Source organism: Canis lupus, chromosome 20, assembly GCF_003254725.2.
Source record: "Canis lupus dingo isolate Sandy chromosome 20, ASM325472v2, whole genome shotgun sequence".
Classification (NCBI taxonomy): domain Eukaryota; kingdom Metazoa; phylum Chordata; class Mammalia; order Carnivora; family Canidae; genus Canis; species Canis lupus.
In genome coordinates this window covers 58,277,498-58,290,699 of record NC_064262.1, presented here as the reverse complement: position 1 = coordinate 58,290,699, position 13,202 = coordinate 58,277,498, and the positions used below count along the sequence as shown (strand labels likewise).

At 69.7% G+C, this 13,202-nt stretch overlaps 1 protein-coding gene across 2 annotated transcripts; it reads right to left on the bottom strand.

Annotated features, from left to right (window-relative positions):
• Positions 1-5: 5 nt before the first annotated feature.
• Positions 6-11,714, bottom strand: POLRMT (RNA polymerase mitochondrial). 2 transcript variants are annotated; one of them, XM_025456628.3, is made up of 21 exons: positions 11,568-11,714; positions 11,130-11,228; positions 8,746-9,335; positions 6,386-6,516; positions 6,083-6,275; positions 5,261-5,410; positions 4,953-5,117; positions 4,712-4,882; positions 4,315-4,539; positions 3,339-4,127; positions 2,912-3,034; positions 2,515-2,637; positions 2,079-2,258; positions 1,870-1,956; positions 1,676-1,789; positions 1,534-1,586; positions 1,323-1,421; positions 599-671; positions 383-474; positions 225-295; positions 6-143 (listed from the first exon to the last, which is right to left on the bottom strand). In XM_025456628.3, the coding sequence occupies exons 1-21, from the start codon at positions 11,653-11,655 to the stop codon at positions 94-96; spliced, it is 3,666 nt and encodes a 1,221-aa protein (XP_025312413.3). In that variant the 5' UTR covers positions 11,656-11,714; the 3' UTR covers positions 6-93. The 2 variants fall into 2 exon arrangements, with proteins under 2 accessions (XP_025312413.3, XP_048953630.1); XM_049097673.1 differs by lacking the exon at positions 11,130-11,228 and having other exon boundaries at positions 11,568-11,707.
• Between the last annotated feature and the right edge of the window lie 1,488 nt (positions 11,715-13,202).

Here is a 13,202-nt window from a genome sequence, read left to right as displayed (position 1 = left end):
CTCGGTCCCACGGGTGGCAACAGAGCTTTATTTACACTATGGTACAGGGCGGGCTCCCGCGCGGCGCCTGCCTGGGGACCGCCGTGGGCTGCGTCAGCTGAAGAAGTAAGTGGAGTGCTTCACCTGCTCCAGGTCGAAGGCCCCTGCGGAGCAGAGCGCACACCGGGTGTCGCGGGAGGCCGTGGGCAGGGGCACCCCGGCGTGCACTCCCGGGCCACACTCACCTGTCTCCGGCACCGCCTTCAGCGTGTCCTGCAGCTTGCTAATCCACGAGTCCTTAGGGTGCTTCAGGGACCTGGAGCAAGGCCAGGTGGGCGTGAGGCCCAGGGGGCGGGTGGGGCGGGTGGGGGCCGGGGCAGGGTCAGGGTGGGGGGTACTTCACCTGGAGCTGCAACAGAATCGCTCCACCAGGAACCTGGACAGGTTGTGCAGGATGGGCTGGCTGTGCAGGTGGACAAACTGCTCGCGGCACACCTGGGGGAGGGGACGGTGGGACTGGGCCTGGGCCTCCGAGGTCAGGTGGGGTCACGCCCCCTGCCCAGCCCTGCCGTGGTGGCAGGTTGGAGGCCGACAGGTGCCTGCGGCCACCGGGGCTCACCTGGTTCATGACCGCCACATCAGCCGCGTGGGTCCAGAAGCAGTCGTGCACGGACACGAAAGTCAGGCCCTTCCTACAGCAGCGTCAGGGTCTCCTGTGAGGGGAGGGCCGCACCCCCGCTCCCCCCACCCCCCGTGTCCTCACTGCTCTTGGGCTCAGCACGTAGGTGTAGGTGCAAAGTTCCCTTAGGAAGAACACTGGGGCCATGCGTTGCCCCCACCCCTGCTGCCATGGGCACCCCCCCCGGGCCCTGGGCACCCACAGGGAACTGACAGACGGACGCGACCCCAAACCCCAGGCCTCTCTACTGCCCTGCTGGCTGCCCCCGAGGGGCTCAGGACAAACCCGGATGCCTATGCCTCCCCTTACAAGGGCGCCCCCCAGTTGTCAGAGCTGTCCACAGCCAGCACTCACCTGGGTGGGACCTAGGCAAGGGTCACTGAGAGCACCTGCACCCTCCCTCCAGGCCCAGCCCACTCCCCCCCCTTCACACCTCACCGCCGCAGGGCCTTTGCACTGGCTCACACAATCCCCTTTCTGGGCACCAGGTCCAACACCTCACACAGTTAGGGTCCTAACCCTGTCCGACCTGGCCTCACAACCTCCCGTCACTCCACGGGCCCCCACTGTGTCCCCAACACCCAGACCAGGGCCCGCACGCAGCAGCTGACAAACAGGTGCGGGGGGCACACGGCCTGCGAGGCCCGCCAGAATCAAGGCCCACCTGTAGCAGTGCAAGGCTGTGAGCATCATGTGCGAGGAGTCCAGCGAGTGGATGAAGTTCGGGGGGAAGCCGTTCTTCTGCTTCAGCGTGTTAGGCTTCCTGGGGACACAGGACACTCAGGGGTCTGGGGGGCCGACCTGGGGCAGTCCCTTGGCCAGGCTCGCCGCCCCCTGGCTGGCAACCCCCCCCCCCGGCACCCCCCAGCACTCACTGGGTCGTGTCCCCACTATTGCTGAACGTGAGGCTCTGGATGCCACCACCGATCTGCAGGGTCGGGAGGGGAGGGTCAGGGAGGGGAGGGTCGTGAGTCCCACCCGACAAGCACAGGGGTGGGGCGGCGAGGGTGGACGTACCATCACTTTGGAGTCCCGGTGATAGGGCTGGATGATGGGGATGCCCAGGGGTGTCACCCACTCCACGGCCGAGCCCGTCTGCGCGATGAGCCGGGCGCTCTCGGTCAGCCAGTGCTGTGGACGCAGGGCAGGGGCTCAGGGCAGGGCCCAGTCGGGCGGCCTGGTGGGCCCAGGGAGGGGACAGGAGGACACACCTGGATGGCCCGGGTACCCGAGAACATCTCCTGGAGGCTGTTGAACACCTGGCGCACCAGGTAGTGGGAAGCCTCCCACACGAACTCCTGGAGGGAGCAGGGTGGTCAGCCGGGCACTGGGGGGCAGAGCCAGGACGGCCTCCCCACCCCACCTCGGGCCACCTGCTGCCCCGCCGCCAGGGGCCGGGGGCAAGGGGCAGCGGGCGCACCTGGGGGAAGTTGCTGAGCTCCCGCAGGCGCCTCTCGATCTGCAGGCGGCCCCCGTAGCGGGTGACCCCGTACACCACGGTCATCACCGTCTGCTTGACCACCTTGCGGCTGATGAAGCCCTCGAGCACCTGGGCGACCCGCACGCCCCGCTGGGCGTCCTGCCTGCGGAACACCTCGACCTGGGCGGGCGTCTGGGGTCAGCAGGCAGGTGTGCAGACCCGGCGTCTCCCTCCCGCCCAGCAGCTCCCCTGCGAGGCCCCTCTTCTTCCCAAGGGCTCCAGGTTCCCTCCTATGACACCTCGCTCAGGGAAGCCCACCCTGACCACCCGGCCCCATGACGGGGGGAAAGAGACCACGGGCTCCGCCAACGCAGGCGGTCGGAGGACGGAGACGCCAGTGGGCTCTGCGGACGGAGGTGGGGGACGTGGCGCCCACCTGTGCAGCCACCCCGCTGTACACGTCCTGCGGAAAGTCCGAGGGCAGCAGGTTGACCGAGGCTGCGCCGATGCTGTCGCGGCCCAGGGCGGCGTAGTGCTGCAGGCCGTTACAGGAGCCGTCCTGGCCGACGGGAGAGGGAGGGGCCCGGGCAGGGCTGGTGACAGGGACCCCGGGAACGAGCCACAGCTCCAGGGCTCCCCAGGGCGCAGCACGCGCCACCCGACGCCGGACCCGAAAGCCGAGAGGCAGGACAGTGCGCCTGAATGAGGCCACGCGGCAAGGCTGGCCGGGCCCCTCACGGGGACACCAGGAGACACAAGGTGGGGTCTGCAGGAGCCACACACGCACAGCTCCTCTAGCCGAGCCCGCCACACCAGGGTACCCAGCCGCTCACCTGGTGAACCGGGAAATGAGACACGAAGGCCGTGGGGTCGGGGGAGCGCACGGCCCGAGCGATCTCCATGCAGCAAGCCAGGGCTTGCCAGGGCTCGTCCACCTCCATCCACCACTTCCGGCCCTGAGGGAGGGCACAGTGGGGCTCGGGCCGGCCCAGCTGGGGCCGGGGGCCTAGGACAGAGCCCCCGGGGCGGCGGGGGGCGACAGGGAGATGGGAGCAGTCCCCAGAGAGTGGCCAGGGGATGGGGAAGGGCCTGGGAAGGGGACCCAGGATGACCGAAAGGAAGGACAAGGCCAGGAGCCCAGGGCCAGCCGACGGGGGGCTGCGGGGGGGGGGGGGGGGGGAGGGGAGGGCTGCCTGCTCCAGGCATGGCTCGGGGTGTCAGGAGGGCACAGGGCCCCGGCCGCCCCCTCCCCGCCCCTACCGTCATGGGCCGGTCGGCAGAGTCCAGGATGTCGTCCATCACCTCGTCGGCGAAGACCAGGCGTGCCTGCAGCGGCTCGTGCTTCTTGAGCCCCGTGAGGTTCACCAGGTGGATCTTGAGCCAGTCGAGGCCGTGGGGGCCGAGCGGGCGGCCCTGGGCAAACTCCAGCAGGGCGCGTGCCAGGTCACTGCCCAGGTGGTTGAAGTGCGGCGGGCAGGGGTAGGTGCGGCCGCGGAAGTCCATGTTGTGCGGCAGCCAGAAGACGCGGTGCCGCAGGTGCTGGGCCAGCGACAGGCGGTAGAGCGCGTCGGAGCGCAGGCTGTGCATCTCCCGGGCCACCTTCAGGCAGCGGGCCAGCTCCCGCCGCACCTCGGCCTTCTGCGCGGGCGAAGCGTCGGGGGGCAGGCGGCCCTCTGGCGGCCGGGGCGCCTCAGAGGGCGGGGCCGGCACGCCCAGGCGGGGGCAGCCCTTGGCGGCGAAGAGCTCCAGGACCAGGTCCAGCACGCGGCCGTTAACGCGCCAGGCGCAGTTGCCCAGCTGCGTGAGGGCGTCCAGCGCGCCGTGCAGCTCGGCGGGCGGGCAGCTGTCCAGCAGGCGCTGGTGCTGCATGGTGCCCTCCAACGAGCGCATGAGCTTGGTGGGGCTGAGCAGGAAGGCGCCCGTGTGCGGCGACGTCCAGGGCAGCGGCGGGCACAGCATGGGCACCTCGGCCGCCTCGAAGATCAGCGTGTGCTCTGCGGCGGCGGCCAGCAGCTCTGTGAAGGCGGGGTGTGGCTTCAGGATCCCGATCTGGGGGCGAGGCAGAGGCAAACGTGGCTCCAGGGCCCGGTCGTGCCCAAGGATGCACAGCGAGTGGACACCGCCCAGCGTCCCGTCGGGCACCCCAGCCCCGAGGCCGTGATTTCAACAGGCCCCGCCGTGGCCCAGGGGTCCCCAGCCTCCTCTCCGGTCCCCGACGCACCCTGAAGCAGCCTACCTGGCGGAAGCTGCGGAAGGAGTACACGTGGTACAGCACGGGGATGAGCGTGCAGGCGCCCTGTGGGGCGGCCAGGCTGCCCGGTATCCGCACGGTCTCCACCAGCAGCTCGGCCAGCCTCTTGCCCAGCTCCACCAGCACCGGCAAGGGCCAGGGCTGCTCGTGGGGGGCCTCAGGTGGCCCCAGCGCCTCCCAGTACTGCCGGGGCAGGTGGGGTGCCGCCACCTGGGGGGGACAGTGGGTCAAGCCCTGGGGGGCTGGGCCCAGAGCTTACTGCCCCTGGCCACCCCCGAGGGCAGGGCGACAGCCATCCCGGCGCAAGAGGGCAGGGCCCGGGGGCAGACCCAGCTGCCCCAGGGAGGGAGGGGAGCAGGGACGCCCGGGTGCCGGGCCTCACCTGGGTGTCTGAGGCCAGCAGGTGCAGGTAGCGGTAGTAGCGCTGCTGCAGAGCCTGCACCTGGCTGCTGAGCTGCTTCCTCTGCACCATGTGCCGGTTGAAGACGCGCATGCCCAGCTGCTGTGCCAGGGAGAGGAGCGACTCTCCCTGCGGGGGCAGCACCTGCAAGGTCTGGGGGCGGCACCGTGAGCCCCAGCCCCGCCCCCCGCCCCCCACAACCCCAACAGCCCCGGGGCCCCACCTGCAGCAGCAGCTCGGCCATCTCCTCCTCGGTCAGCACGCACAGGAACGGGAAGAGCGAGGGGCGGCCCGTGCGGGCGGCGCGGGCCTCACTGGCCTTCATGTCCTGCAGCCCCAGGCACAGCGCCTGTGCCCACTCGGTGCGCAGCTGCTTCAGGGTCTCCCGCTGCGGGGGACGGATGCAGGAGTCACCACCACACGCGCTCTAGGCCCCCAGGGGCAGGGACCCGAGCTTACAGGCACCCTGGAAGGGGCACCCTGAGCCGCGGGGCCAGGTGGGCACGCAGCCTACCCCAGCCAGGGCCTCACCGCCTGCAGGACCTCCTTGGTCAGCACCCGGGCCTTCTCCACGGACTCCACAGGCACGGTGGTGGCCATCTCCACGCGCAGCTGCTCTTGGAAGAGGCTCTGCAGCTTCTCCAGGGGCAGGTGCAGCTTCGGGTACGACACGGGTTCGCTCTGCGGGCGCCGACAGGCAGGCGGTGAGGCTGAGAGCTGCTGCTCGTCCCACCTTCCGTGCCCCCCACCCGCCTGCCCCAGCACTGGCCTGGCCTCCCCGGGCAGCCCGGAGACAGTTCAAGTCCCTGGATGCTGGTATTTTCTTTTCAAACTCGGGACCGTGTGAACACGTGACCCACCCAACAACAGATCGATTAAAAACAGCACGATCTGGGGATCCCTGGGTGGCGCAGCGGTTTGGCGCCTGCCTTGGGCCCAGGGCGTGATCCTGGAGACCCGGGATCGAGTCCCACATCGGGCTCCCTGCATGGAGCCTGCTTCTCCCTCTGCCTGTGTTTCTGCCTCTCTCTCTATCATAAGTAAATAAAAATTAAAAAAAAAAAAACAGCACGACCGACACGAGAACCCTGAAGAGGGCCTGCGGGGCGGCGTGTGCCCACCTGGGGCTCCAGGCCACGCAGGCTCGGGCCCTGGCCACCGGCTCTGCCTGGAGCAGCACAGCTGTGCCCCTCCCGGCGTCCAGAGGGTCAGGGCCCCGCTGGGCACCCGGATGCGCCCAGTCTGGCTGGGCCGGCCTCTAAGGAGCAGGGAGGGCGCCCCCGAGAGGCAGGGGCTCTGAGAGGAGGACAGGGATGGGCCCAGGCCCCCAAAGACCCCACTGGGCCTGCTCACCGTGGCGTAGATCTCCCGGAGCAGCGGCGAGGTGTTGACCTGGGGCGGGCACTGGGGTGGCGGCGGGGGCCTGAAGGTGGGCTGCACCTTGCGCACCGCCCTCAGAACCAGGGCCCGCTCCTCCTGGCACAGCGGCACGGAGGTGAACAGCTCCTGCAGCTTCAGCCCGTCCTGGCCCATCTGGTTCAGGCACCTGCGGGGGACCCAATGCCAGGTGGCCGTGGGGGGTGGGGGGCGGGCCCCCGGCAGGTCCAGGCTGGACGCTTCCCCCGTCGCTGCGGGTCGGCCCTGGTGCCCACCCACCTCTGGATGGTGGCGGTGCTCTGGTCCAGGCGTCCCATGCACTGCAGGGCAGCCGCGTAGGACAACAGGTCTGGGGTGAGGCCCGCGTCTTTCACCATGAAGAACACGTACAGCAGCTCTTTGTAGGAACCCTGGGGAGACCAGGCTGGGTGAGGGCCTGGGGGGCCGGCCTGCCCCCTCGGGACCTCTCTCCACGGCCAACAAATCAGGCAGGAACACGAGCTAGCCAGACAGCGCCCCGAGCGCCCTCCGAGGGCGGTGCTGCCCGCAGGGACACGGCGGCAGGGGCGGGGGGCTGGCTTCCGAGGGGACCATGTTAACACCTTGCTCTCGTGGACGAGAACACGCACGACGTCAGCCCCGCTGCGAGAGGCTCCCCAGCGCTCCGCAGAGAACCCCGTGCATGTCGGTCTCTGATCCGCGGTCCCGTCACGCCAGCACCTGGGCCATCCATTCCCCCAAGACCCCTGCCTCGTGTGAGCGGCGTGCACGTCGGCAGCCGTGTCCGGGGAGCGGCCAACACCCCCGCACACATGGGGCCTAGCAGTGCCGCCCCAGGGCCTCTGGAGACCATGAAGTGCCGCATCCCACCCCCGGTCCCGCCGCCCACATCTCAGAGGTGCCACCACCAGAGACCACGGCGCCAGCAACCGGGTTCTGAGGGGCTTGTCCCGGCCACCCTGGATGGGCTGCAGTCACCAGCACGCACGGCCACTCCGGGGTCTCCAGCTCTGCCGGGGCCCAGGGGCCATGCGCGGCTGGTGTGCATGAGGAGCGTTTACAAGGGTCGGGGTTCTACCGGGCGCCGCTGTCAATCCCACGTTCATGAAATAAGGCCACCGACACGAGGACACACCCTTCTGAAGTTCGCGTGCCCTCTCGCCCGGGTCCTCAACACGTGTGGTCAGAGCCCTAAATCAGCTCCGTCAGTCTCCCCGAGAATCCAGTAGGTTCCATACTTTACAGATGGGAAACTCGGGAGGCGAGAGTGCTGCAGGCCAACAGGGGACACGCGGCACAGACAGGACTCACACCGGGGTCTGGGGACAGCCAAGCCCATCACACACTTGGGCCGCCCAGAAACAAGGAGTCACAGAGCCAACGATGGCTGTGAAGTCCGTGCCTATTGGGGGGGGCTGGAGCAGGTGGACTAGTGACACCCCCAAGTTCAGGACAGAGGCTCTGCTGGAAACAGGGTCTTTGTTGCCATAACCAGTGAGGAAGAGGCCGCGTGCACGTGGCGAGGTGGCCACATGACCTCAGACACAGACCTGGAGGGACGTGGCCACACCTCCAGGAGTGGGAGGAGCAGGAAGGACCCTCCGTGGAGGGTGGCTCAGCGGTGGGGCGTCTGCCTTCAGCTGAGGGCGTGACCCTGGGGTCCTGGGATCGAGTCCTGCATCTGGCTCCCCACAAGGAGCCTGGTTCTCCCTCTGCCTGTGCCTCTGTCCCTGTCTTTGTCTCTCAGGAATAAATACGTAGAACATATACGTGAGAAAGAAAAAACAAGGAATCTCCAGTGCCTGCAACCACCCAGACCATGGTCACTTGTGGCAGGGGCCGCAGGAAGCTCTCGCAGGGGCTCTTGGCAGGAACGTCCCACTAAAACAGGGCTCCTTCCTGGGGGACCTGGACGGCTGTGACCTTGCACGGAGGGCACGACCCCTCTGTGCACCCCCAGAGACAAGTGTGGGCCAGAAACCGCCTGTGACAGGCAGTCGTGGACACTGGGCATCTCCGCGGCCCATCGCGGCCCATCGGAGTCTGATGCAGACGTGGGAGTCTCGGTAGCTCCTGGGCCTGCCGCCCGGGCCATGAGGGTGCAGCGCGGTGTCCAGGGAGCCCACCCTCCTGTGCCCGCACCCACGTCCTCACCACTGCCTCCTTCACGGGCCTGAGAGCAGGGCTGCCGGCGCACAGCACGGAGGAGGGGCCCCCTGGACGCAACACTGTCCCGAGCACACAGGAGAGGTCAGGGGTGCTCGCAGGGACACGGCGCGTGGGAGCAGAGCCCGGAGGGAAGCGCGCAGCCACCAGCGCCCACGTGCCCATGTGCAAGAGGAAAGGAAGCGTCCTGACGGAAAGACCCGCCCTGCCCTCCGGAGTCGCCGTGCGGAGGGAGGGGGGAGGCCTCCAGGGTCCGGCAGCCCTGGCGCCAGGAGGAAAATGCCAGAACCGGAGATTTCTTCCTTCCCTTGGCCGTTGGCACTTCCCCCAAGGGCCACGCCCGCTGCGCCCGAGAACCATCAAGGCGGCCACGGCGGCCAGAGCAGCGCTCGGACGCGGGCTGCGGGGACCCAGTGGCGCCGCCACAGTAGAGGGGATGGAAGCCCCGCCGACACCCCCCGGGCCCTGCTCACCTTGCGGGCCCAGCCCAGCAGGACGACGTTGTACATGGCCAGCGTGAGCTGCTGCTGCTGCCGGGCCCGGCTGTGGTGCGTGACCAGCACGTGGTGGGCGAGCGGCAGGTGGCCAGTGCGAAGGCAGCAGTCCAGGAAGGCCAGGAGCCGGTGCTGCTGGACCTCCAGGCGCGCCAAGGCGGCCCCGGCCTGGGGGGCCTGCTCGGCCTTGCGGCTCGGCTCGCGCGGGGTCTTGTGCAGCAGGCGCGCCAGCTTCTCCTCCCAGCGGCTGTGGGGCTCCCGGGGCTCCCCGAGCTCCAGGTGGCAGGCCAGCCTGGCGTCCAGCAGGCGGGGCAGCACCCGCAGGGCGCGCTCACACGCCTCCGGCTGCGCGTGCCCCTGCAGCTTCACATCCAGCCGCTGCTTGCGCTTCTGCAGCGTCCACTTCTCCTCGTCCAGTTTCTGGGCCCAGCGGCCGCTTGTCCGCCCGGCCGCGCCCTCGGCCCTGCGCTGGGTCTTCCCGGGGGCCCGCAGCCGGGCCACGCCGACCCTCTTCACCGTCACCTCGGACACGCACTCGGCCTGCAGCTGCCGCACCCGCGCCTCGAGCACTGTGGGAGCAAAGGGCAGGGGCGTCAGGGGCGTCTGCCCGAGGGGCGCGGCCCCTGCTCCTGAGGCTTTGGCTCCACGACTCTGGTGACAACTGCCTCGGGCGTCCCGATGTTCAGGCACACGCACCCACTCAGCCCCTGTCCGCCTGAGCCTCTCCAGCCCAACTCCCCAACAAGCTGCTGGTGTCCCCCCAAAGCCCACTCCTCCACCTCTCCCTCCCCGGCAGGGCCGTCCCCGCAGGTGCTCAGCCAGAAACCCAGGGTCGTCCCGGCCTCTCTCCGTCCACATCCAGCCTGTCAGCACGCCCTCGGGGGTGCACCTCTGCTTTCAAATCCATCCAGGTGCCTGGAACCCTCGTGGTGCACTCTGCTGCAGCCCCAGTGGCCTCAGGGCCTTTGCACGTGCTGTGCCTGATGGCTACACGTGGTTGGGCAAAGGTTCCGGTGCTGGCCCTTGGCACAGCCACTGTATAGCTGGTGGGAGTCCCAAGCGCATCAACACCGGGCCTCGTTCTAGGTCTTTCTGTCGGAGACGCCTCACTTCACACATACTGTTAATTCGCGACCGCTGAAGCCACAGCCAACAGCACTGCAGCTCACTCCCGCACAAACACCTATTTTCTCCCGGAGGCACCTCACTGCCTTCCTGAGCGCAGAACACCACAAAGCACCGCTGTGCTTAGGGGCCGCTCCGAACACCAAAATCACCAACAAAAGTGCAAAAATGCAAAAACAGGGCGCCTGGGTAGCTTAGCCTGCTGAGAGTCCGACCCTTGATTTCGGCTCAGGTGGTAACCTGAGGGTTGTGAGATCGGACCCCATGTCAGCTCCGCGCTCGGCGAGGAGTCTGCTTGAGACTCCCTCTCCCTCTGCCCCTCCCCACCGCTCCTGTGCTCTCCCTCCAAGGAACAGACCGTTTAAGTTAAAACGACCTGGCAGCACTAAACGTACCTTGGAGAGAGCGCCCGTCTGCGGTACGTGTGAAACGAGAGGTAACAAGAGGACAGCGTGCGACCTGGGCCTCCCTCGGCAGGGGGAAGGCGTGTCACACCACGTGCCTCCCAAGGAACCACGAAGGCACCCGATACTGATTTCAGGGCCGTGTGTGAACTCTGCGACCGCTCTCAAGGACCCACCGTGCCTCTCCCACGGGACTGCAGCCGACCGGGGAGCCGGTCTCGCTCACCGAGCAGGGGCTCAGCAAAGATTTGCCGAAGCGGAGTGGGAAGTCAGGGTGACCTTGGCCCTCCGCACGCGTGCCAGCACCCGGGACACGTGTGCTGAGGCCACAGGCTGGAGCAGGGCCGTGGCACAGGCCACAGGGACCTCGGTCCTGGGGGGTTGGCGGTGGGGGGGGTGCTGCAAACTAACAGGACTCCCAGATTCAGACTTCCAGAACCTTCCTACGGGTGAACGACACATGGCCTAGTCTTTGCTTTAAGGACATCAGGGAGCAGGTGAGGGAGGAAAGGCCGCTGACCGGGGAGGGTGTCACTCTGCTTCTGCACGTCTGGACTCTCCTGAAGCCGCGGTTCTCGTTTTAGAGGCGCCTCCACCCCAGGCCTGGCTGGGCCGGGCTGGGCCGGGTCTGGGAGACACAGGCCCCCGCCTCCTCTGGAGGCGCCAGGGCTGCCCGGGGCTTCCAGGTCAGGAAGACGGGAGGACCCCCCCACCCCCCCCGCCCCGCCCCTGCAGGAGCCCCGGCCCAGGAGCCAGCCGGGGCGCACGGTCGGTCCGGGGTTCGGGTCCTGGCGGCCCAGCCTCCCTCGAGGAGGCCCCGGGGGTCGCGCTCACCCTCCAGCAGCTCCGCGAGGCCCCAGTCCTTCCGGCGGTCCTGCTCGCGGGGGCTGGCGGTCGAGCTCGCCCCGCGGCCCCCGACGCCACGGAGGGTCCCTGCGGGCGACACGCGGAGGCTGCGGGGGCGGGTCCTCGCAGGTCAGGGGTCCGCGGCCCCACGCGGGGAAGAAGCCCGGAGGCCAAGGGTCACGGGGGCCCCGAGCTCGCGCCCCCCGGGCTGCAGGCGCGGCGCAGGGGTCAAGCGCCCCGGGCCCCGAGGGCGGGGTCGGCGGCTCCAGGCGTCAAACGGCCCCGTCGGGGGCCCGGGGGCGTGGCGCGGTCGGGGGGGGGGGCGCTCCCCAGAACAGGGCCCCGGGCCCCCGGGCAGGCGTGGGCGCTGGCTCCCGGGGCCTGGGGCGAAGGCCGCGGCGTCGCGCCCGGGGCTCCCCGCGTTACCTTCCTCGGCGGCGAGGCCGGGGCGGCCCGCGGGCCACAGGGCCCTCCGGAGGCCGGACGCACCGTGGCCCCAGCGCAGCGCCGACATGCCGCCCGCCGCACCGCCCGCGCCGCCCGCACTGCGCCTGCGCCGCCCGCGCCTGCCGGGAGTTGTAGTTCCGCGGCCTACGGCGGCTGTGACGGGACCACGCAGCGGGAGGAGGCTGCCGGAACCACAATTCCCAGGGAGCAGCGGGGCCGCGGAGCCTCGGAGGCATGCGCCGGCGGAGCTCTCTGATTGGCTCTTCCGTCTGTCTCGGAGGGGCGGGACAGAGCTGTTGCTTGGGTAACCGCGTGACGGGAAGCCCGCTCCGGGAGGACCCGGAAGCCACGTTTGTTTGGGCCCGTGCGGTTGAGCGATTCCGGTCCGCGATTTCCAGGCTCCGCCGTCGACTCTGGGGCGCGAGCCGCGAGCCACGTACCGCGGGGGAGGCCGGCGTGGGCAGCTGCGGACCCGAGCCGGGCCGGCTGGGCGTCTCCGTCGCGCGCCCCGCCCGCACACCGGCCGCCTGGACGGACGCGAGGACGGACGGACCGGACGACCCGGCGCCCGGAGGCTCCCAGCGCGGCCCCCGGCGTGACCCCGCTCCGGCGCGGGCGGGCGGCGGAGGCGCGTGTGCAGTGGCCGCGCCGGCAGCTCCGAGGCGGGTGCAGAGGCCCCGAGGCGCGCCCGGGGTGCCTGGCTGAGGCGGCGGGGGGCGGAGCCTGGGGCGGGGGCGGGGCCCGGGAGGCGGCAATGGGCGGGGCCTGGAGGTGGGGGGCGGGGCCCGGGAGGCGGCAATGGGCGGGGCCCGGGAGGTGGGGGCAGAGCCCAGGGGCGGAGCCGGGGCGGCGGGGCCCGGGAGGTGGTGGAGGACCCCGGGGCGGCGGGGGCGGAGCCCGGGGCGGCGACCCGCGTCCGCAGGCGTGGGCCCCGGTCGCCCGGGGTGGAAGGGCCAGTCCCTGGGCCGCGCGGTCCCTCCACAGCACATTCCAGACGCGGCTGCCCACGCGGGGCTGGGCCTCATGATCCCAGCGGCGGGGAATGTGCCAGCCGCGGCCTCTGCAGGCGCCCGGGGCCTTGACCTCGGGTCTGACTCACTGCTGGGAGCGCCCTCGGCCCTGGGCCCCCCGAGGCCTAGACGCCCGGGACCCCTGCTCCCCTGGAGCCCGGGACGCTGCCCGCCCGCCGCCCCGCGCCCCAGGCCCGGCCGCACGGTCCCCTCCTAACACGGCTCATCGCCGGCGAGTCCCCGCGGGGCTCCCCGCTCCTGACGGTGACACCGAGTTTCCTTGTAAAACTTAGGAAAAAGGTGAACGATAATTGAAGTGGCCCCGGGGTCCCGGGTTCGAGTCCCGCGTCGGGCTCCCTGCACGGAGCCTGCTTCTCCCTCGCCCTGGGTCTCTGCCTCTCTCTGTCTGCCTGTGTCTTTCGTGAATTAATAAATAGAATCTTTAAATTAAAAAAAAATAGAAAAAACACTTAAAAAAAAATAAGGCAGAGAAAGGCAAGGGTCTGCAGATGGAGAGGAGGCCGGATCCCGGCGCTGCCTGTAGGGAGTTGCCACGAGCGGGGGCGCCTGCGGGCTCAGTGGCTTGAGCGTCTGACTCTTGGTT

What these genes read in the sequence shown, in the direction of transcription:
- POLRMT (XM_025456628.3), bottom strand. Translation starts at nt 11,655, where the DNA reads ATGTCGGCGCTGCGCTGGGGCCACGGTGCGTCCGGCCTCCGGAGGGCC. An exon ending in CTCATTTCCCGGTTCACCAG is followed by an intron (nt 2,638 to 2,911) that starts GTGAGCGGCTGG and finishes CCCGTCGGCCAG; the next exon opens with GACGGCTCCTGTAACGGCCT. An exon ending in AATAGTGGGGACACGACCCA is followed by an intron (nt 1,422 to 1,533) that starts GTGAGTGCTGGG and finishes CTGTGTCCCCAG; the next exon opens with GAAGCCTAACACGCTGAAGC.